General features: G+C 38.0%; 1 protein-coding gene across 1 annotated transcript in view; it reads right to left on the reverse strand.

Moving 5' to 3' along the window:
- The window catches only part of OGT (O-linked N-acetylglucosamine (GlcNAc) transferase), a 56,335-nt gene that overhangs the window by 16,672 nt on the left and 15,107 nt on the right, over nt 1–24,556 (reverse strand). Inside the window, exons 6-19 of the mRNA XM_016207393.2 lie at nt 22,464–22,543; nt 21,678–21,873; nt 21,286–21,426; nt 20,163–20,263; nt 19,853–20,006; nt 19,662–19,763; nt 19,284–19,463; nt 17,545–17,703; nt 17,299–17,388; nt 8,974–9,099; nt 8,399–8,569; nt 8,167–8,283; nt 7,907–8,077; nt 5,426–5,578 (exon numbers count right to left, since the gene is read on the reverse strand). Of these exons, the coding sequence (XP_016062879.1) occupies nt 5,426–5,578; nt 7,907–8,077; nt 8,167–8,283; nt 8,399–8,569; nt 8,974–9,099; nt 17,299–17,388; nt 17,545–17,703; nt 19,284–19,463; nt 19,662–19,763; nt 19,853–20,006; nt 20,163–20,263; nt 21,286–21,426; nt 21,678–21,873; nt 22,464–22,543 (1,941 nt within the window). The remainder of the gene's footprint in view (nt 1–5,425; nt 5,579–7,906; nt 8,078–8,166; nt 8,284–8,398; nt 8,570–8,973; nt 9,100–17,298; nt 17,389–17,544; nt 17,704–19,283; nt 19,464–19,661; nt 19,764–19,852; nt 20,007–20,162; nt 20,264–21,285; nt 21,427–21,677; nt 21,874–22,463; nt 22,544–24,556) is intronic.

A 24,556-nucleotide genomic window follows, 5' to 3' on the forward strand; every position in this document is an offset into this window, starting at 1 on the left:
GATTACTCTACCCAGCAAAGCTATCATTTCGAATTGAAGGTCAGATAAAGAGCTTCCCAGACAAGAAAAAGCTAGAGTTCATCACCACCAAACCAGTATTACATGAAATGTTAAAGGGAATTCTTTAAGAAAACGAAGAAAAAATATATAAAAAATATCAACAATGAAATCTAAAAATCAAAATAAACGAACAAGCAGAACAGAAACAGACTCATAGATAGAGAACATTTTGACAGTTGCTAGATGGGAGGGGCACTGGGGGAATGGGTTAAAAAGGTGAAGGGATCTACAAGTACAAATTAAGCATACCCCATGGACACAGACAATAGCCAGGTGAAAGCCTGGGATAGGCAGGAAATGGGTGGAGGGGGGCATAGAGAGGAAAATGAGGCAAATCTGTAATAGTCTCAACAATAAAATAAACTTTTAAAAAAGGGACCCCCCCCACAAATCATAAATAAAAAAGATGTAATAAAATTATTCATGCAAATTGAAATGAATAAAAAAAACTGGGATAACAAAACTTATAACAGACAAAGTAGACTTTAAAACAAGGTCTGTAACAAGACACAAAAATGCCATTTCATAATGACAAACAGATCAATCCAACAACAGGAAAGAACTCATAAACATCTATGCACCCAACAAAGAAGGGCCTATATATATATAAAGCAAACATTGATGAAAATAAAGGGAAAGATTGGCAGTAATACAGTATTAGTAGGAGACTTTAACACCCCATTGACATCAATGGATAGATCATGCAGACAGAAAATGACACATTAGACCAAATGAACATAATTGTTATTTTCAGGACACTTCACCCCAAAGCAACAGAATATATAGGGTATCCCCCTAAAAATGTATGCACACACTGTGAGTAAATATAAAGGCATTGTTTATGAAAACACATTTTCAAAATTGAGCTATCAGATGTTAAAGTGTGTATACATTTTTGGGGGATACCCTGTAAATTTTTTTCAAGTGAATATGAAACATTTTCCAGGATAAACGATGTTAGGCCATAAAAAACATCTCAATACATTTAAGAAGATTAAAATCATATCAAGCATCTTCTGTGATCACAATGGTATGAAACTCAAAATCACAAGAAAAGTGAAAAACACAAACATGTCAAGGCTAAATAACACGCTACTCAAACAATGAATGGGTTAACAATGAGATCAAGGCAAAAATCAGAAGATACCGCAAATCAAATGAAAATGAAAACACAAGAAACCCCCAAAAATCTATGGGACACAGCCAAAGCAATTCTATGAGGGAAATTCATACCAATACAGGCCTCCTTCAAGAAACAAGAAAAACCTCAAACAATCTAACCTTATACTTAAAGAAACCAGAAAAAGAACAAAGGCCAAAGTGAGTAATGGAAAGAAATAAAGATCAGAGTGGAAATAAACAAAATAGCCTAAAAACATAAAAACAATACAAAAGATCAATAAAACCAAGAGCTGGTTTTTTGGGGTGTTTTTTTAAATCTTCACCGGAGGATATTTTTTCCATTACTTTTCAGGGAGAGTGGAAGGGGGAGGGAGAGAAATATTGATGTGAGAGACACATCAATTGGTTGCCTCCCTGCATGCTCTCCAACTGGCCCAGGGATTAAGCCTACAACTGAGGTACGTGTCCTTGGCCGCAATTGAACCTAGGATCATTCAGTCCGCGGGCTGACGCTCTAACCACTGGGTTCTTTGAAAAGATGAACAATATTGATGTACCTTTGAACAGACTCATCATGAAAAAGAGAAGAACCAAATAAATGGGCAAGATGTATAAGTGAGGTAAACTATAAAGAAACTAGTAAAAGTGATTATATAAAAGACAGGCTAAATGGTTACTTTTGGGGGGGACTTGGGGGACTTAGGGGACTATGATTGGGAAGAGGCACATGGAAAGACTTATGGGCTGGCTGGCAGAGTTTTAGTTGTTGACCTGGGTGGTGACTACAAGGATGTTTACCTCATAATAATTCAGCAGTCTATATATTTATGTTTTGTGTTTTTCTGTACCTGTGTTTTATTTTACAATAAAAAAGCATGACAAGTATTCCTTTACCTGGAATAAACAGGGTTTTTTTTAAAAGGAATAAAAGAGAAGTAACCAACACCACAGAACTACAAGGGGATTATAAGAAAATATTACAACCAATTATATGCCAACAAATTGGATAACCTGGAAGAAATGGATAAATTCCTAGAAACATATAATCTTCCAAGACTGAATTCAGAAGAAACAGAAAATCTGAATGTACCAATAACTACTAACAAAATCAAGTCAGTAATCAAAAAACTCCCAACAAAAAAAACCCTGGACTAGGTGACTTCAGATGTGAATTTTATTAAACATTTTCAACACCTATGCTTCTCAAACTATTCCAGAGGAGGGATGGCGCCTCCCAAATTTTATAAGGCCAGCATTACCCTAATAGAAAAAACAGACAAAGACACTACAAAAAAAATAAAAATATAAAAATTATGGGCCACGATCCCTGATGAACACAGATGCAAAAATCCTTGACAGAATATTAGCAACTGAATTCAAAAATCCGTTAAAAAGATAAGAGCCCATGATCAAGTTGGATTTATTCCCAGGACACAAAGTTGGTTGAATACCACAAATCAATTAATGTGATACACCGCTTAAAAAAAAGATAAAAATCATATGATCACATCAATAGATGCAAAGTGGGAATAAAGTGAACATACTTCAACATAACAAATGCCATATATGACAAAACCAGAGATAACATCATACTCAATGATGAAAAGCTGCAAGCTTTTTCTTTAAGATCAAGAACAAGACAAGGATGCCCAGTTTCACCACTTTTATTCAATATAGTATTGGAAGTCCTAGCCATAGCAATCAGAAAAGAAAGTAAATAAATAAAGGCATCTGAATTGAAAAGGAAGAAGTAAAACTGTCAGTTTTCAGATGACATGATCCTATATAGACAGATCCCTAAAGAGTCCACCAAAAAACTATTAAAATTGATAAATGAATTCAGTAAAGTTGCAGGATACAAAATTAATATTCAGAAATCAGTTGCATTTTCATGCACCAATAACAAACTACCAGTAGGAGAAATTAAGAAGACAATCCCATTTACAATTGCATCAAAAACAATAAATACCTAGGAATAAATTTAACCTAGGAGGTAAAGAACCTATTCTCATAAAACTGTGTCATTGAAGAAAGGTACTGAAGAATATACAAATAAATTGAAGCATATACCATATTTGTGGATAGGAACAATTAACATTATTAAAATGCCCATACTTCCCAAAGCATCCTACAGAGTCAATGCAATCCTTATGAAAATACCAATGGCATGTTTCACAGAAACAGAACAAATAATTTAAAATAAACCCATGCCTATATGGTCAAGTAATCTTTAACAAAGGAGGCAAGAATAGAGTAAAGAAAGTCTCTTTAAAATATGGTTTTGGGGGAACTGAACAGATACATACAGAAAAATGAAACTAGACCACTTTCTCATACAAAATACAAGAATAAACTCAAAATGGATTAAAGACTTAAATGTTAAGTTCCAAAACAATAAAATTCCTAAAGAAAAACATATGCAGTAAACCCTTTGACATTGCTCTTGGCAATATTTTTGGGAATACAGCTCCTCAAGCGAGGGAAACAAAGGAAAAAAATAAACAAATGGGACCATATCAAACCAAAAGTTTTTACATAGAGAAGAAAACCATCAACAAACAAAAAGACAACCTAATGAATGAGAGAAGATATTTGCCAATGATACACCCAATAATAAATTAATACCTAAAATATGTAAGGAACTCATACAACTTAACACCTCAAAAAGGAAGCAATCCAATTGAAAAACAGGCAGAGGACCTGAACAGGTATTTCTCCAAAGAGAAAATACAGATGACCAACAAACATAAAAAGATGCTAAACATCACTAATCACTAGGGAAATGCAAATTAAAACCACAATGAGATATCACCTCACACCTGTAAGAATGGTTATCATCAATAAATCAACAAACAAGTATTGGCAAGGATGTGGAGAAAATGGGAACCCCCATGCACTGTTGGTGGGATTACAAATTGGTGCACAGCTCAGCTGGGCGTGGCTCAGCGGTTGAGCATCGACCTAGGATCCAGGCGATCGGGGTTTGATTCTCGGTCAGGGCACATGCCCAGGTTGTGGGCTTGATCCCCAGTCAGGGGCGTGCAGGAGGCAGCCGATCAATGACTCTCTCATCATTGATGTTTCTCTCTCTCTCTCTCTCCTTTTCTCTCTCTGAGATCAATAAAGATATTTTAAAAAAAAATTGGTGCACAGCCGTTAGAAAAACAGTATGGAGGTTCCTCAAAAACTTTTAAATAGAACTACCATATTACTCAGCAATTCCACTTCTGGGTATTTTTCAGAAGAAATACAAAAAACTAACTTGTTAATATATATGTACCCCTATGTTCACTGCAGCACTATTTACAATAGCCAAGACATGGAAGCAACCTAAGTGTCCATCAATAGACGATTGGATAAAGATGTGGTATAGATCCAAAATGGAATAGTACTCAGCCATTAAAAAAGAATGAAATCTTACCATTTGTGACAACATTGCTGGACCTAGAGGGTATTATGCTAAGTGAAATCAGTATGACAGAGAAAGACAAGTAGCATATGATCTCACTTATTTGTGTAATCTAAAAAACAAAATAAATGAACAAAACAGAAACAAACTCATAGACACAGAGAACAAATTGATGGTCACCAGATCAGAGGAGGCTGGGGGAATGGGTGAAAAATTTGTGAAAGGGGTTGAGTAGTACAAATTGCCAGTTACAAAAACAGCCATGGAGGTGTAAAGCACAGCACAGGGAATATAGTCAAAATTGTAATAACTACTTGGGATGTCAGGTAAGTACTAAACTTATAGGGGTGATCACTTTGTAAGGTATATAAACATCTAATTACTATGTTGTACATCAGAAATAATAATATTGCATGTCAACTGTAACTGGAAAATAAATTATTTTTATAAAAAAAGAAGAGCTCTGGCCAGTATGGCTCATTGATTAGAGTGTTGGCCCATGCATCGAAGGGTCACAAGGTTCGATTCCTGGTCAAGGGCACATACCTGGGTTGCGGGTTCACTCCCTGCCCCCTGGTAGGGGCATGTGCAGGAGGCAATCAGTCAATGTATCTCTCACATTGATGTTGTTATTTTTCTCTCTCTCCCTACCCTCCCTTCCACTCTCTCTGAAAAAGCAATGGAAAAAAATATCCTCCGGTGAGGATTAACAACAAAAAAGAAATGAACACAGCCGATCATGAATGAGAGTGGGAGGCAGCCTCAGGCAATACAACCTGTACACAAAATCTTTACCAGCTTCTAGATATTAATAATGAATCTATATATACTCACATTTGCCCACATCTGCAAAGTAGAAGGATCAATTTTATATAACTGATTAAAGTTACAATACACAATGGCATCTTCTGGTAAACCATACTGAGAACGTGTGGTTACAATAATGGTTCGGGGAACCTCCTCTCCAGTGGCAGCCTTATTGTTGATCTAGAACAAGAAAAAGAATACGATGATTATATTTAAAGTCAACATAGTCTGATTCTTTTTTTAATCAGTGAAGAATCCTTACATGCAAAATGGTATAGCCATTAAGAGTCACATCACTAAACTATAAGAGAAAATATTCATGACATATTAAGTTAAAAAGTTACAGCATTATCGTAATTAATTTGGGGGGGGTGCACTATAAAACTTCTCACTCTGGGCAAGAAGTTATCTTCAAAACCCTATTAATCACCCAGCCGGTGTGGCCCAGTGGTTGAGCATCAAACCACGAACCAAGAGATCACTGTTCCATTCCTGGTGAGGGCACATGCCGGACTTACAGGCTCAGTCCCCATTAGAGGGCGTGTAGGAGGCAGTCGATCGATGATTCTCTCTCACCATTGAGGTTTCTCTCTCTTTCCCTCTCTCCCTTCCTCTCTCTGAAATCAATAAAAACATATTTTTTTAAAAAGCCCTATTAATCCAACAGCCATGTTTTGCTCACTCTTTTCTTCCTGAAACGTCCTCTTCTAAATCAAACACACCCTCCCTTCAAGGCTAAACTTAAATTATTCCTGCACACATTCTCTATTAAGACTGCCTCGCCCGGCCGGGTGTGGCTCAATGGTTGAGCATCGACCTAAGATCCAGGTGATCGGGGTTCGATTCCCGGTCAGGGCACATGTCCGGGTTGCGGGCTCGATCCCCAGATCAATGACTCTCTCATCACTGATGTTTCTATCTCTCTCTCCCTCTCCTTTCCTCTCTCTGAAATCAGTAAAGATATACTTTAAAAAAAAAAAAAAAAAGACTGCCTCTCCTCACATTGATAATTACTGAGCACCTATGTACCAAATTATAGACTTATCTTGCAATTCCCACACATGTAAGTACTGCCTTACATTGTTATGTAACTTATTTCTTGTGTGTAAGGCCATTTCATACATATGGGCATTGTGTTCTACACTCAAAATTCTGTCACTGCGCATTTCAAGAACTATACTTTAGTGTGGTGATTGTAAGGAGGGGGGTGGAGATGGAAGAGGGCATAAAGGGGTTAAATGATGATGGGGGGGGGGGGGAGAACTAGCCCTGGATGATGTGGCTCAGTTGGTTGAGCATAGCCCCATGCACCTGAAGGTCGCTAGTTAGATTCCAGGTTAGGGCACATTCCAGGTTGCAGGTTCAATCCCAGGTTGGGGTGCGTACAGGAGGCTACCAATCGATGTTTCTCTCTCTCTTCCTCTTTCTCTAAATCAATAAAAGTATTTTTAAAATAAAATAAATGTATTAAAAAAGAACAAAAACCACTATACTTTAGGTCAAACATGTTTGCTCTATTGTTTCCAATACCGGGTAACCAGGGGGAAAAGAGCACAACAGTCGTTTTAGCCCAATACACAATGAGCAATTATTATTAATTCCTTTACCTCCTATTAAGGAGCTGGCCTGTGAGCAGAGTTCATTTTAAGCACCCTCGGTATAAAATGTACAAGTAAAAATTTTAACTCCTAAGTGGTCAGAGATCTTTGCCTTATGATCTTGTGACAGAGCTACATATTCACTTATTCAAGTATGCATTATATATTTATTGAGCATATACTGCATTACTGTCACTAAGGCACAGGTCTCCAATTCAGTGGAGAATACAAAACCAAGAAATTATGTGTTGCGCCTGGATGTAAAGATATATCCCAAATGTTACAGAAGTTACAGTATACAATGGGATCAGAGAAATCCAAATTAAAACCACAATGAGATATCACCTCACACCTGTTAAAATGACTATTATCAATAAGTCAACAAACAAGTGTTGGTGAGGATGTAGTGGAAAAGGAACTCTCATGCACTATTGGTGGGATTGTAAATTTGTGCACCCACTGTGAAAAACAGTAAGGAGGTTCCTCAAAAAATTAAAAATAGGACTACCACATGACCTAGCAATCCCACTTCTGGATATTTATTCAAAAAAAATCTGAGGATAAAAAGATTCTTGGAGGAGCTCTCTGAACTGAAAGTCTTAAAGATGAGTAAGAATTAACTAGGGAAAGAATGAGTTACTCACAGGACCAAGTTCATCACTGTTAAGAGTAAAGCCACAGCAGGAAATAAAAAGATATAAACACAGTAGACTCTCACTAGTGTAACCTTCTGGCTGCATCCAGATTTTAAAATCAGACAAACCTATATAAGATGCCAATTTCCACTAAACTCATTTCCTCATCTACAAAACAGGGATAATTATGCTTACCTGCTAGAGTTACTATGAGATTTCAAGGAGCTGAATGTATACTTGGTGGCATTTACTATGCTCTATTATTCTGTTCTCACCTGGGTAGTTGCCAGTCCATTGCTAATACTGAATCCATTAATTGTTATCTGAATTTGTCCTCTGTTAATCATTTCAATAACTGCTTCTGCAATAGTATTCATAGGAATAACTGGCATATTAAGAGCTGTATTACTGCTGTCTGCATTGTCTCCTCCATCAGGACATTTCATCTTTAAAAAATAGCACAAAATGCATCATTAGAGAAAAAATCCCAAATGCAGATAACTTTATTTCAATGACAATATTGACAGGTTCTGACCTTAACAATTTTCACATCTGGTAAACTATCAAGAAATGCTTTGAGGTCGATGCCATTCAGAACAATCCGATTGTCATAAATGTGCCCATTGGACTTAAAATCAATGACTGCCTTTTTCTAATGGGGAAAAAAAAAATTCAGACATGTCTTTTAGGATGCATAGGGACAATAGCAAGAAAATAAATGATTACAGTTCTTTGCAATTCCCTCATAGCACTGTTTTTCTACCTACCTTCAGATGAGGAAACATATTAGCATGATCACCAATAAAGAAAGTATGGGGCATATAAGCCAGTTTCTCAGAATACTGCTCAGCAACTTCAGCTGGTGAAGTTTCCTGATCCGTGATGATATAATCCATGAAAAGCGCCCCACTAGTTCCAGGGTATCCCAGCCACATTGCCTAAGCGGAAAAAAAACCCAAAAAACTGACTAAGAACCTTCATCCAAAGGGTCCAAAATTAAATAAGTAAACAAACAGGGAGGATTGACTGTGTTAGCCAAGAGCAATCAAATAGTATTTTAGACTAGCATTAAGTGCTAAAATGTCTTTCCAATCAACAAGACAAGACAGAACTATTTATACCCAACTATGAAATGCACGTCTTTGTATACATGTACTCTGGGCATTGTGTCCTACACTCAAAATTCTCTATCCCTGTGTCTTTTAAGAATTATACTTTTTTCCCTTAAGTGAGGTGTGTCTGATCTATTGTTTCCAATGCCAGATAACCAGAGGGGGGGGGGGAAACACATTACTGTTTTTTTAGCCCAATAAACATTGTGAGCAATTATTAATTCCTTTACCTGAATAGGAGCTGGCCTGAGAGCAAACAGTTCATTTCGAGCACCCTTGGTATAGCCATTCATATTTACAAGGATATGTATACCATCCTGATGAATGCGATCAGCTGCTTTTCCATTGCATGGAATCTATGGAATAAAAAACTAAGAACTCATTATATATAATCTCAGACTCATTCAGCTACTTTTATTGGCATTAATCAGAATTCAGATTCCCAGATGCAAAAGTGGTAAGAACACAAATTATATTAATGCAGGGTAAAAATACGGTTAAGTGCCATTAAAATGGGCCCAAAGCATTACAGAAACAGAATATATTTGACCCTTGAACAATATGGGTTTGAACAGTGCCAGTTTTTTCCAGTAAGTATACTGGAAAACATTTTGGAAATTTGTGAATTTGAAAAAACTCACAAACGAATCACATAGCCTAGAACTATTGAAAAAAATTACAAAAAAGTTATGCCACAAATGCCTAAAATGCAGATACTGACTAGTCTATTTTATCATTTACTATCATAAAATGTACAAAAATCTATTATAAAAGTTAAAATTGATCAAAACTTACACACTTACAGACCGTACATGACCCCATCTGCAGTTGAGAGAAATGTAAATAAACATAGATGTGGTATTGTATCTTAACTGCATAAAATTAACTGTAGTACATACTGTACTACTGTAATAATTTCATAGCCACCTCCTGTTGCTACTGCAGTGAGCTCAACTCTTGTATCTGCTCAAAACACAGTGTGATGCTAATCATCTCTGCGTGAGTTCATCTCTCCAGTAAATTGTGTATGGCAGTCAAAAGCGATCTTCCATGGTTCTCATGTACTTTTCATGGTGTTTAGTGCAACACCGTAAACCTTGAATAACACGGGACCCAGAGAAAGTGCACTAGTGATACTGAAGGTGCTCCAAAAGTCAGAGAAAAGCCATAACGCTACAAGGAAAAGTTGAATTGCTTGGTATGTACCGCTGTAGATAACGTCTACAGCTGTAGCTGCCTGTCACTTCAAGATAAATGAATACAGCATAGGTACCATTATAAAAAAAAGAAAAGGAAATTTGTGAAGTGTCTCAAAACACAGGAGAAGTAGCTTCTGTCAACTAATAGGTAGCAGACGAGTTCCCAGACGACATTAAAATCATTGAGGAGAAAGGATATCTGCCAGAACAGGTTTATAATGCAGATCAAAGTACCCTATTCTGGCGAGGGGGGGGGATGCCACAAAGGACATTTATTAGAAAGAGAAGCAAGCAGCAGGATTTAAGGCAGAAAGGGATAGGCTAACTGTTTTATGCAAATGCAGTTGTGTATATGATCAAGACTGCCCTTCCTTATCTCTAAAGCTGCTAACACCCCCACGCCCCCACTCATACTCTTCCCACCAGCCCTGAAGGGAAAAGATAAGCACAAGCTGCCAGTCTTTTGGTTTTACAAGACATGGATAACAAGAATCCTAAGTACCTTGCCAGTATGGGACTGTCTTTTAGGTTCTTTTGATATGGACAATGCCCCTGGCCACCCAGACCCCATGAGTTCAACACCGAAGGCATCAAAATGGACTATTTGTCCCCAAACAAAATGTCTCTCATTCAGCCTCTAAATAAGGAAATCATAAGGACCTTTAAGGCTCATTAAACATGGTACTCTATGGAAAAATTTGTCAACTCTATGGAAGAGAGGTCCAATTGAGAGAGCATTGTGAAAGTCTGGAAGAATTACACCACTGACAATGCCATTGTTACAGAAAAAGTCGTAAAAGCCATCAAGCCTGAAATAATAAATTCCTGCTGGAGAAAACTGTGTCCAGATGTTGTGTGTGATTTCACAGGATTCACAATAAAGCCAATCAAGGAAATCACGAAAGAAATTATGGATATGGCAAAAAAAAAATGGGGGAGGTTTGAAAGGTTTCGAGATATGGTTCTTAGAGAAACTGAACAACTAATAGGCACCAAACCAGAGGAATTAACAAAAGATGACTTCATGAAGAAGAGTGCTTCTGAGCCAGTACCAGACAATGAGAAAGATGTAGAAGCAGTGCCAAAAAACAAATTGACATCAGGCAATCTGGGTTCAAATTATTCAAAACTGCTTTTCACTTCTTTTACACGAACCCTTTTATGATACGGGCACTAAAACTAAAGCAGAGTAGGAAAAAGGTTGGGTACCACATAAAACACTTTTAGAGAAATGAAAAGGCAAAAACTGCAGACAGAAATTACAAATGTATTTCTGAAAAATTACAAGTATGCCTGCCTCTCCTACCACTCCTTCCAACTCTACCACTGGAGACAGCAATACCAACCCATCCTATTCCTGTTCCTCCTCCTCCTCTGGCACCGCCTACTCAACTTGCATATGAACATGAAGGCCTTTATGATGATCCACTTCCACTTAATGAATAGTAAATTATCTTGCTGTACAGTTAATAATGACAAGCACTGTGTAAGATATTTTTGTGTCATCATTATCTCCTACATATTCATCAACATAGAATATGGTGTACAAGACCTGTATGGAAGTGGATAGCCTATAAATAAATAGGTATAAAATGAGGGCTATTTAATATTAAATTAAGAAAGTTTTCTTACTGTTTTATAACTTCGCTTTCAAAGGATTACATTATCAATTCTGGAAGACAGCAGTGGATTCAGTAGAAACTACACTGACACTCTTTCAGGACCAAACTGGAATTACAACTAAAATATTTTTTTTAAAAAAATTTGAATAATCAACTGGAGAGAACCCTCATAACCAAGGACATAAAGTGGAGACCACATAGAGACTGGTAGGAAGTGCGAGGCACAAGGGGGCTGGCTGCGTTCCCACAAGCAGCAGCTGAAGTTCCACAGAGAAATCTCAGCTGTGGGGGATTCCCAATGAGAACTCTGGGATTTAAACCCCAAAATGGGCTTCCCAGCCCAGAGCACCAGAACTGAGAAAGGTGCCCACATAATATCTGGCTATGAAAGTACCAGGGTTTCTGTCTGCCAGGGAAAGAAGGCTGGTAATGCAGGCACACTTTTTTTTTTTTTTTTTTTTTAAATCCTCAACAGAGGATATTTTTTCCATTGCTTTTCAGAGAAAACGGAAAGGAGAGATAGAAACATCAATGTGAGAGAGACATATCGATTGGCTGCCTCCAGCACTCCCCCCAACAGGGGCGAGCCTGCAACTGAGATACATGCCCTTGGCCAGAATCAAACCAGAGACCCTTCAGTCTGCAGGCTAGCGCTCTAACCACTGAGCAACACCAGCTAAGGCTACAGGCACACTCTTAAAGGACCAACCCACAAAATTTTGTGTGCAGCCACTCACCTTGGGCTACAGGCAGAGAGAGGGCAGAGTGGAACACAGCTGTGTTAGGGAAATCCAGGGGTACTGGCTCTGAGGACAGAGCTCAGAGGGTAGCCATTTGGAATTCTGTGCTGAGTCATTTTCCCATATGCAGAGGACATATTTCTCAGGAAGACCTTTACCAGGCAGATTTTGCCTGGGGGAGAAGCAATTGCCCCACCTGTTGGAAAACCTCTCACCCCACTCTGTGGAGAATACACCTTGCTGTGGGTCTACAGCCTGAGGCTCATTAAGAGACAGAGAATAACAATCAGCCTTCAGGCAGAGGTGGATCTCTGCGTGCTCTGAGTCTGCCTGATCTGCTTCTGGACCCAGGGCTTGGAAAAGTAGACCTAGGTGTGCATCCTGGTCCTTTCCAAATGCATCTAGTCCCAGGTGAGGAAACCACATGCTGTGGATCACTGATCGCTAAAAACAGGGTACTCAAGGCCAGTCACAAACAGCATCTGACACTGGCCGGCACCAGAGACCATCCAAAAACACTGGAACTCCTAGCAGATCTACCTAATATGTAGAAATAAACCTAAACAGGCAGCCAAAATGAGGAGACAAAAAAAAAAAAAAAAAAAAAAAAAGCCCCAAATGAAAAAACAAGAGAATTCTCCAGAAGAAGAGATAAATGAAATGGAGATAAGTAATCTATCAGATATAGAGTTCAGAATACTGATCATAAGGATGTCAACAATATGAGAAAATATATGGAAAGTATAAAGGAAATTAAGAGTGATATAGCCGAAATAAAAAACACATTGGAAGGAATAAACAGCAGATTGGAGGAAGCTGAGGATTGGATCAGTGAATTAGAAGACAGGGTAGAAAAAAGTCACTCAATCAGAGATCCAAAAAGAAAAAACAATTAAAAAACAGGATGTCAGTCTAAAGGAGCTGTGGGACAACATGAATGTGACAATACTCGCGTCATAGGAATGCCAGAAGGTGAAGAAAGTAACCAATGGATAGAGAACCTGTTTGAAGAAATAATGGCAGAAAACTTCCCTAACCTAGTCAAGAAAAAAGTCACACAAGATCAGGAGGCACAGAGTCCCAAGCAAGAAGAACCCAAAGAACCCCATACCCAAACACATCATAATTAAATGACAACAATTCAAGACAGAGAATATTGAAGGCAGGAAGAGAAAAGCAATCTGTTATCTACAAAGGAGCTCCCTAAGGCTGTCAGCTAATTTCTCATCACAAACTCTAAAGGCCAGAAGGGAACAGCATGAAGCACTCAAGGTAATGCAAAGCAAGGATCTGAAACCAAGACTACTCTATTCAGCAAGGCTAGCATTCAAACAGATGGTGAAATAAAGAGCTTACCAGACAAAAATAAAAAGTTAAAGGAGTTTTATCACCACCAAACCAGCACTTCAAGAAATTTTAGAGGGACTGATGTAATAGGAAGTAGAAATAGAGAAACAGAGGCATAAAGAACTAAAATGGCAATAGATAGGTACCTATCAATAACCACCATAAATGTAAATGGATTAAATGTTCCAATCAAAGGACATAGGGTAGCTGAATAGACAAGAACACATGACCCAAAAATATGCTGTCTACAAGTGAAGGGATGGAAAAAAATCTTCCATGCAAATGGAAATGGGGGAAAAAAAAAAAAAAAAACACACGCAGGTGTACCAATACTCATATCTGACAAAATAGACTTCGAAATGAAGGCCATAACAAAAAACAATAAAGGTCGCTACATAATACTAAAAGGATCAATCCAACAAGAGGATATAACCCTGGTAAACATGTATGCACCCAATGCAGAAGCACCTAAATATATTTTAAAAACTTCTAGAGGACTTTAATGGAGAGATCAACAGCAATACAGTCAAAGTAGGGCACTTTAACACCCCACTGACTTCACTGGATAGATCTTCCAGACAAAAAAGTCAACAAGGAAACAGTGACTCTAAATAACACACTAGATCAGATGGATTTAATTGACATTTACAGAATATTTCACCCCAAAGTTGCAGATTATACATTCTTCTAAAGTGTACAGGGGACATTCTCAAAGACAGACCACATGTTAGGACATAAAACAAGTCTCTACAAGTTCAAGATAGAAATCATATCAAGCACCTTCTCGAACAGTTATACCATCAAATACTATGCAGCTGTGAAAAAGAAGGATCTCTTACCCTTTGAGACAGCATGGATGGACCTGGAGAGTGTTATGCTAAGCAAAATGAGCTAGACTGAGAAAGACAAGTATCACATGATCTCACTCATATGTGGTATCTAATGAACAAAATCGATGGTCAAAATAGATCCACAGACACAGAAACATGGAACAGACTGACAAATTTCAGAGGGGAGGCAGGGGTGAGGGGGGAGGAATTCACCTAAGAACTTATGTGCATATATGCATAACCCATGGACACAGACAATAGTGTAGTGAAGGCCTGGGGGGAGGGGTGCAGGAGGGAAAGGATCAATGGGAAAAATAAGGGAACTTCAGTAATACTTTCAACAATAAAGATAAATTAAAATATAAAAAATAATAAAAATAAAAATAAACAAAAGAATTACATTACCATACAGTATACCTATCAGCCTATAATCATAGGTAAGTGGTTTTTAAAAACTGTAACAATGTTTCCAATACTATGTTATGAATACCACTGTAATACTGCATGCCACACAAAAATTTTATAACGATTCCTTCATGAGTATATAGGCTAGGCTAACATGAAGCAATCATATCAATTACAATAGGCTACCATAAAGTAATCATACTGCTGTTTCTTCATTATCAATGTATGAATCGTTATACCTGAAAATAAATGCATATTTATTTTTCACATTATCTTTTCATTTTGGATGTCTAGTGTTATTAATACGTATAACAGTGTTTTGCATCACATAAGACAATACTGATGTAGGTTCTGACAGATGATTCATTTTATAAACAGGCAATGTTATGGTGTTAGTACGTACAGTACTATAAATGCATTTTCTCTCCATTATGATTTTCTTAACATTCTAACTTACTTCAATGAAAGAATACAGTATATAATACATATGACATACGAAATACGTTAATTGACTGTTTATGTTATCAGTAAGGCTTCCAGTCAACAACAGGCTAATAGTAATTGTTTTCAGGGAGTCAAAAGTTACACATTGGTTACTGACTACATGAGGATCAGCATCCCTAACCCCTGCACTGTTTAAGGGTTAACTGTACAGAGGAAAAAGAGTTTACTTCTAGATTGAATGTATGAATAACAAGGCTTCATACAGGAGTTGGTATTTGAAATGGGCCTTCAAAGACAGAAAGGAGTTTGACAGAGTTGGCCAGAATACAAACTTGATAGAGAACAGTAGGAATAAAGAACCTGAGTCAAGCGTATGGTAGGTTTAAAAAATGGTAAGTGCCCTAGCCGGTTTTGCTCAGTGGTTAGAGCATCGGCCCATGGATTGAAGGGTCCCAGGTTTGACTCTGGCCAAGGGCACATACCTTGGTTGCACGCTCAATCCCCACTAGGGACACAGGAGGCAACCAACTGATGTGTCTCTCTCTCATCGTTCCTCCCTCCCTCCCTCTCTCTCTCTCTCTTCCATTCTCTCTGAAAAGAAATGGAAAAAATATCCTTTGGTGAAGATTTAAAAAAACTTTTAAAAAAAAATGGTGAGATCAGTTCCACTTGGCATAGGGTGTACATGAGGGTGAATGGCGGGTGAAAAGTATTGGCAAACAAGGTTGTGAAGGCCATGCTTAAGAGTTTAGACTTCAGTCAATAAGCAGTGAGTGTCTGAAGATCTGAGGTGGAGGGCAGTATGATTCTCAGTGTCCAACCCTACATCCAAAATGGTCAGGTATATTTCTGAAGCAACAGCTATCTTGCAGAAGATGTTGGTACATATTATTTATTAAATGACAAGTCTCACAATCCTCCTGCTAAGACTTCAAAGACTCCTATACAAATTACTATACTATATATTGCATATCACTATTAGTCACCAAAGTGGCCAATAAAATCTGCAAAAAATAACTCCTGTCTACATCCTCAGTAAATTAATTCTGTCACAGGTTTCAATCTTTTTTTTGTTTGTTAATCCTCACCTGAGGATATTTTTTCCATTGATTTTTAGAGAGAGTGGAAGGGGAGGGGGAGCGAGAGAGAGAGAGAGAGAAGAAATATCGATGAGAGAGAGATAAATCAATTGGTTGCCTCCCACACACACCCAGACTGGGGGTGGGGATCAAACCTGCAACCCTTCAGCACACAGGCCGATGCTCTAACCATTGAGACATGCCGGCCAGGGCTCCATCTTAATTTATCATAAAACTTAGGCTTCTAGAGGAAATAGCAATAGAGCGAGTATAGAAATAAAGATAACCAAAGGTCAAGACCTATGAAAATAGATGAAGCTTATTTTGGTTAATCCGCACCAGAAGATATTTTTTCCACCTTTTTTTTTTTTTTAAGTGAGAATGGGGGGGAGGGGGAGAATAGAAACTTTGATATGAGAGAGACCGATCAATTGGTTGCCTGCAGCACGCACCCAGACTAGGACTGGGGATCGAACCTGCAACCCAGGTACATGCCCTTGACCAGTAATCAAACCTGCGACCCTTCAGTGTGTGAGCCAACGCTCTAATCACTGAGCCACACTGGCCAGGGATAGTGGAATCATTTTTTAAATGACATATTTATTCTTCTCCCAAGCCACCATTTCATTCAATTTATTCAGTTAATATTAAGTATCTTCTGTCACAAATGCTGGCTCAATCCTCAGAAAAGTTTTATGTACAATTCATTTGCAAGCTCAGCAAAACCCATGCCAATTATAAATGTCAACAATCAAGGAAATAAGATCAAAGCAATTGCCCACAGGTAGTAGCTGAGGTTAAATACTTGTCATAAAAAATATAAGCCATATGCCAATAGTTTTATTCACTATTTGCTCAAAACAAAAAGTTGGAAGTGTGTTTCACCTACCTGAGAAAGATCAATGAAATGATTGGCTTCTGCCATCACTTTCACTCGGAAGTTTGTGCCATCATCTGGGCTCAGGGCATAACAGAATACCTGAAAGACAGCACACAGTATATTTAATAACCTTGTCTCAAATCTTTCCAAAAGACACTGGGCTTAACACCTAATGGTGACAATAAAGCCACCACTGTGGGTTTATTTGTTTTGTTTTATAAACAAATAGTGACTCTAGGGAAACACTAATCTTACCTCGAATTTATCAGGATTGTGCATGCCTGGAATAGACTGCATAAGGTGAGAAGTAGGATGATTCCCAAAGTCAGAACTCACATATCCTACACGCAGTCGACCATCACTAAGCTTCAAATCCTTTGGATGTTCATATGGTGGTTTATGAAGGACATTAATCTACCAATGGAATCCAATGCTTGTTAGAAATTTTCATCTAGAAAAAAATTACTAAAAACACAACACCAAACCTGCACCTCACTCCTGCTGGGAATGGTTTACCCACAATACTTCATTTAATTCACATAGCCAGTTCAATGCAACCTTAGCAGTTTACATAATATGCTTCATACTTTCACCTGTTCCCTGAGAAATAGCCAGGGCAAATCTAAAACTTGTAAGAAGGAGACAGTATAGACAGAGCATGACAACTCCTACATTTTAGGAAATTCTGTAGAGAAGCATTTATTATTATTATTTAATCCTCCCCCAAGGATATTTTTTTTTCATTGCTTTTCAGAGAAAGTTGAAGGGGGAGAGAGAGACATATCGATTGGTTGCCTCCCCCACATGCCCCGACCAGGGCCAGGGATTGAGCCTGCAACCAAGGTACGTGCTCTTGGCCGGGATTGACCCGGGACCCTTCAGTCCGCGGGTCGATGCTCTAACCACTGAGACAAACAGGCTGGGGTTGTAAGGAAGCATTAAAAAAAAAAAAAGGGCAAAATTATACTTAGCAGTCCAATATATTCTGCCAAGTAAATTCCTACCTTTGATCAAGTATGTAGTGCTCTAATTCTCAAGGGTATAAAATATCAGCACTTTATTAAACATTTTGGCTTTCTTTTTCTTTTAATTCTGCCTTATTTGGATGACATTGTTTAATAAAATTATATAAATTTCAGGTGTACAATTCTATAATATATCATGTGTATATTGTTTTGTGTTTACCATCCAAAGTCAAGTCTTCCATCACCATTTATCCCTTTACCCTCTTCTACCTCCCCTCACCCCCCCTTCCCCTCTGGTAATCACCATACTATAGCCTGTGTCTATGAGTTTGGGGTTTTTTTTGTTGTTTTTTTGCTTAATCCCTTCACCCATTTCATCCAGCCTCCCAACCCCCTCCCCTCTGACAGCTGTCAGTGTGTTCTCAGTATCTATGAATCTGTTTCTATTTTGCTTATTTATTTTGTTCATTGGATGGACCTGGAGAGTATTATGCTAAGTGAAATAAACCAGTCAGAAAAAGACAAATACCATATGATTTCACTTATATGTGGAATCTAATGAACATTATGGTTTTCAAATGAAAGGAAAACATCATCAGTCTATTGTTAGTATTTCATTTAAGAATTCTACCTTGCCCAGCCGGGCGTGGCTCAGCAGTTGAGCATCAACCTAGGATCCAAGAGATCGGGGTTTGATTCCCGGTCAGGGCACATGCCCGGGTTGCGGGATAGGCAGCCGACCAATGACTCTCTCATCATTGATGTTTCTCTCTCTCCCTCCCCCTCCTTTCCTCTCTCTGAAATCAATAAAGATATGTTTTTAAAAAAGAATTCTACCTTGTGAGACGGACTGGGTTCTAACTGAAACAGGAGACAATGGAAGGGACTTCTGGAGTGGTTAACAAAGTTCCATTTCTCAACTTGGGTGGTGTTCACCTTACAGTAATTCACCAAGCAACACGTGTGATTGATGTAGTTTCTGTATGTGTTTCACTTTACAACAAAAAGGTTAAAACAAAAGACTCGCACCTTATCCAAGCACAGGTTCCCATGCCTCTCAGCAATGGCCTTCCTAAAGCCATGAGAAAGAGGATACAGCATACTATGATGAGGATGCACAGAAGGCAACCTATTCTTCTCTAACTGGTCAGCCACAATGCTGACCAACTTCTTCATTCGCTCATCATAGTCTGTCCAATCACAGACAATCTAGAAGAGGCAAAAAAAGAAGTTATGTAGAAAACTGTATTCCAAGATTTAATATTTTATATGTCTTTGGCCTAAAGTAATGTCAGATAACCTATTTAAAAAAACACTGTCTCCAGGCAGGCTTTGATTAATGTGGCACATAACAATACAAAAGTCATTACGTTCTGGAAAGCCAATTACTGGCCTGTTATTTTTTACCTGCAGGCAATGAGCCAAGTTGCAATAAGCATCAGGAAAATCAGGTTTAAGTTTCAGAGCAGTACGGTAAGAAGCTATTGCTTCTGGAATATTTCCCGAATCCTGGAAATAAATAGAGTGGAATGGCTAATTTTTTTCCTAAAATCAAACATTAGGTGCTAAGATACACATATTACAATAAACAGGAGTACCTTGTGAATGGAAGCCAGATTGCTGTGTGCATCTGCAAATGCAGGGTTAATCTGAATGGCACGAGTGTAACACTGCAAGGCTCCCTGGACATCCTGCATCTCCTTCAGCGTGTTTCCCATGTTAGAGTAGGCATCAGCAAAGGTAGGACTGATTCTAAAGGACAGGATATGGGTTTTATTTATCAGGTACAAAAATTTTAAGCCCCTGTAATGTGAATTTAGTCTGTTGTTGTCAAAAGCCATTTCTGCACATGCCAAATGCCAAACATTTAAAAAGAAAGAGAAAAAAAGAAGGCTGTGAGTCTCTTACCGAATAGCCTCCTTATAATGCATCAGAGCTTCCTGCAGTTTTCCCTGCTGCTGCAGTACACTTGCTAAATTTGAATGGGCCGCAGCAAACTCTGGGAAGACCTATAAAGAGTCAAGAAAATTGAGGTTTGTAAAAAACTGCTAAGCCCAGCATGGCTCAGCAATTGAGCATCGACCTATGATCCAGGAGATCAAGGTTCGATTCCTGGTCAGGGCACATGCCCGGGTTGCGGGCTCGATCCCAAGCAGGGGGAGTGCAGGGGGCAGGTGACCACTGACTCTCTCATCATTGATGTTTCAACTCTCTCTTCCTCTCCCTTCCTCTCTCTGAAATCAATAAAGACATACTAAAAAATAAAAAAAAAAAACCTGCTAAAACAGCAGTGATGACTTACCACAAGAAGTTTGTTCAAGTACCTTTATATCCCTGCACTTCTCTCCAGCTTCTCCAAGCCCAGTCATTCTCCAAAGCCAAGTAGCTCAACTTCTACGTCTTCCTTTATTTTATACCTCTCCTTGTTTTGAAACATGAGATAGACCTTTCTTCATCTTAGTTTATGCTGATCACTCCAGCATCTCTCTTCTAAAATCTCTCACTTCCAAACTCCTACCACACCTACTAACCACTATTACAGCCATTAGGCACTGAAATTATATACTTATTGGTAACTTCTCTTGAAGTGTAGCTTACTGTTCAATTTTTCTGTGCAGATCTCATCTACTCATAAATTAACAAACTCAATGTAGGGATTTTTTTTTAATATCTTTATTGATTTCAGAGAGAGGAAAGGAGGGAAAGAGAGATTAAAAACATCAATGATGAGAGAGTCATTGATCGGCTGCCTAGCCCGCAACCCAGGCATGTGCCCTGACTGGGAATTGAACCCCGATCTCCTGGGATCCTAGGTCGATGCTCAACCACTGAGCCATGCCTGGCCGGGCTGTAGGGATTTTCTTAAATGTCACAAAGGACCTCATTTATACCTTAGGTATTCAATTACTGGTTCAATGAATGATGTTCAACCACTACTTTTACAAAAGAGGTGGTTAACATGGCAATCTTACCTGGCCTCCCTCTACTATTACACAGACAAAAATACCCAGCCACACCACCCTCAACATACTTCTAATGCTTTACGATACAAGCGAACTGCTTCTTCGATGTTTCCCTGTTCTCGTTTGATATTGGCTAAGTTATTCAGAGAGTCTGCATGGGTGGGACACAGCCGGAGAGCTGTATTATAACAATCTTCTGCTTCAGCAACCTAGAAAACAAAGCAAAGTATTCAAAACCTATAGAGGAATCACAGAACCACTGATATTACTCTAACAATTGCTTAGTTAAGCCTAATGGCTGGTAAGATCCCAGAAAATAAGTATTTTTGCTATTCTTTCTCTCAACCAAAACTTTGAAGGAAAACAAGTTATCACCGCAATACTTAATACAATATGTACAAAAAAAAGACTTTTTTAATCATACAAGGTAACAAGAAATAGACTGAATAAAAATCCTTACACTGCCCTTCTCTTTGAGAGCATTGGCTAGGTTGCAGTAAGCATCAGGGAAATGTGGTTGCAGTTCAATAGCTCGCCTGTAGGTGTCTATTGCCAGATCTATTAGGCCTTGCTCATAGTATACACAAGCCAGGTTGCCGTGCACCACTGCATGATTTGGACTCAAGCTTAGAGCACGAAGGTAAGCTGCCACAGCTCTGTAAATAAAAACACACACACACAAAATGCGACTAACTTTTAATGGATGCTTTGTTACAATTAATTCATGCTATACTATACCTAAGTATATCAATTAATTGTAATTAGTTACAATTAATTCATGCTATACTATAGTTAACCTCAAATCAAAATTGCACCTTTATAAAATATATTTTTACACTGGAAAGTTTTCTACTGCCACATAAGAAATAGGCTTTCCTTTGACAACAACCAAAAAAGTTAAAAGTCAGGATTTACTTAGCTTTCTGAATCAGATCAAAGGAATAAGTTAGTCTAAAGGATAACCATTTCAATATTTGTACAATAAATAAAATTTCAACTAAACTCCAATTTCAACTAAACTAAAATTTCAACTATAGTGACGATAATGGCTTTGTGGAAAGCCAACAATGAAGTCAGGCAACAATACCTATAAACGAAAGGTAACAAGCACACCTGATCAGGGAAAAGCAACATATTAGAAAAGGAAAACGTATTTCAATGGACCATTGTCATAATTTCAATCTAAGCTCTCAAGTGTCAATACAACAAAGACTCAAGAAAATGATCAAACAGAACATTCTCTCACCTGTCAAAAATCCGTGCCTCTTTCAAGACATTTCCTAAATTGATATAAGCATCCAGAAAATTGGGATCAAGGGTGACAGCCTGAAAGTTACAAGACAGTTACTTAGAGCAAGTTAGGATTTCAGATTAGCTTCCCAATTAAAAGTTCTTATTGAGGTCATTTTAGACCTCCAATTACATTTTCTAGTATATTAAATCTTCTTTTATTTTTAAAACCCAGTTATTTTAGTGCCTACTCGTTATTCACTATTCACAAATCTCAATGTTATCAAACTAACTTCTCATGTAATATAAGAGCAAAATATATGCTGAAGGGAAAATTTTTTAATTGGGTCTACTCCAATTTCATTGAGCTGAATACTTCTAATGGTTTGCCTTATTTTATTAATGATTAATCAGCCTAATTCTTCTAAAAAATGGCAGGAAGAAGCAGCAAACTCTAACTGAAAAAGAATATATGTATCTCAGTAACTACAATTGTTAAGACCTCAGTAAGACCTTAGCAAGCTATGTAATTAAGAGTTGTATACATTACTTCAAGAGGAAACTAACCATTAAATAGTTTCATCCAGATAGTTCTGAAGTTGTCTTAAAATATGCCAGATATATCTAGAGCAGTGATTCTCAACCCTGGCAGTATATTAAGAATTCACCTCCTAAAAGGTGCCTGGGCTTCATCACAGGCCAGTTAAATCAGACCCTCTGAAGATGGGGCCAGGACATCCATATCTTTTATAAGCTCCTCGTGTGCAACCAAGGTAGGCAATCACTGAGCAAGAGAGGTGTAATAACTGCAAACCTTAACTGAAACACTGAAAAGGTAAAGGTAGTAAGTAACTGTGAATACATTAAAGATTCATTAAGAACACTTCCTTTTCACTTAGATGCCAACTATATAGTAAAGACAGCTTGATACACTTAACTTAGATTGTCTATAGTGATAGATGTCCACCCCCAAAACTTTTAACTTTTTATTACGAAAAGTTTCAAACATATACAAAAGCAGAGGAATATAACAAACCCCCAGGTCTCCATTATCCAGCTTCAATAATTAACCATGTCCAGTCTTTTTTTTAATTGAGGGAGGGAGGGAGGGAGGGAGGGAGGGAGGGAGGCAGGACTATTTGTTGTTCCACTTATTTATGCATTCATTGGTTGCTTCTTGCATGTGCCCAGACCAGGGATTGAACCCACAATCTTGGTGTATCAGGACGATGCTCTAGCCAACTGAGCTACCCGACCAGAGCTAATCATGTTCAATCTTATTTAGTCTATATTCCAACCTACCTCCCCCTCTTCCCAGATCACTTTGAAGCTAATCCCAGACATATCAGTCCATCTGAAAATATTTCAAAATGTATCTCAGGGACTAGACAGAATACTTTTTCCTCCCAACATAACCATAATACCAAAATCACACCTACAAAACTGACAGCAATTCCTTAATATCAAATATCCATTCAGTGGTACTATTCCCTATCAACTTGGATTCAGGATCCAAATAAGACCCATCCAATTTGTCAACATGACTTCATCAGTTTCTTTTAATCTTTTATATTAAAGGTTTCACTTAAATCTCTATTTTTATTCCTGTAATTGGTTGAAGAAATCAGATCGCTGTCCTATACAGCTTCCCATGGATTGGATTTTGATGACTGCATCCCTACAGTATCCTTTAACATGTTTCCCTGTACCATGTATTTCCTGTAAATTGGTGGTTATAACTACAAGCTTAATCAGATTTGGGGGTTTTTCTCTTTTAGCAAGGCTACTTCCCTAGTGTAATTGTTTACTGCTATCACAAGACACACAATCTGATTGTCTCTTTTTTGCCACTGATAAATTCCTAAATCTATTAATGGTGATACTCTGATTCCATCATTCCTTCTTCATTTATTAGCTAGAATACTTCTATAAAGAGAAACCTCCCCCTATCAACTACTGGGTTACCCTGAGGTTCAGTTCACACAAGGGAGGGAGAACATACGCTTTATTCTTCCCTTTTCAACCAGTTTCCAAAACGAGTTGCCCCTTATCTTTCAAAAGTGACCAATGAATTTCTTCTGAGTATAATTATGAATTCATGGATTTAAA

The sequence above is a fragment of the Miniopterus natalensis genome, chromosome X (assembly GCF_054644295.1).
Source record: "Miniopterus natalensis isolate mMinNat1 chromosome X, mMinNat1.hap1, whole genome shotgun sequence".
Taxonomy (NCBI): domain Eukaryota; kingdom Metazoa; phylum Chordata; class Mammalia; order Chiroptera; family Miniopteridae; genus Miniopterus; species Miniopterus natalensis.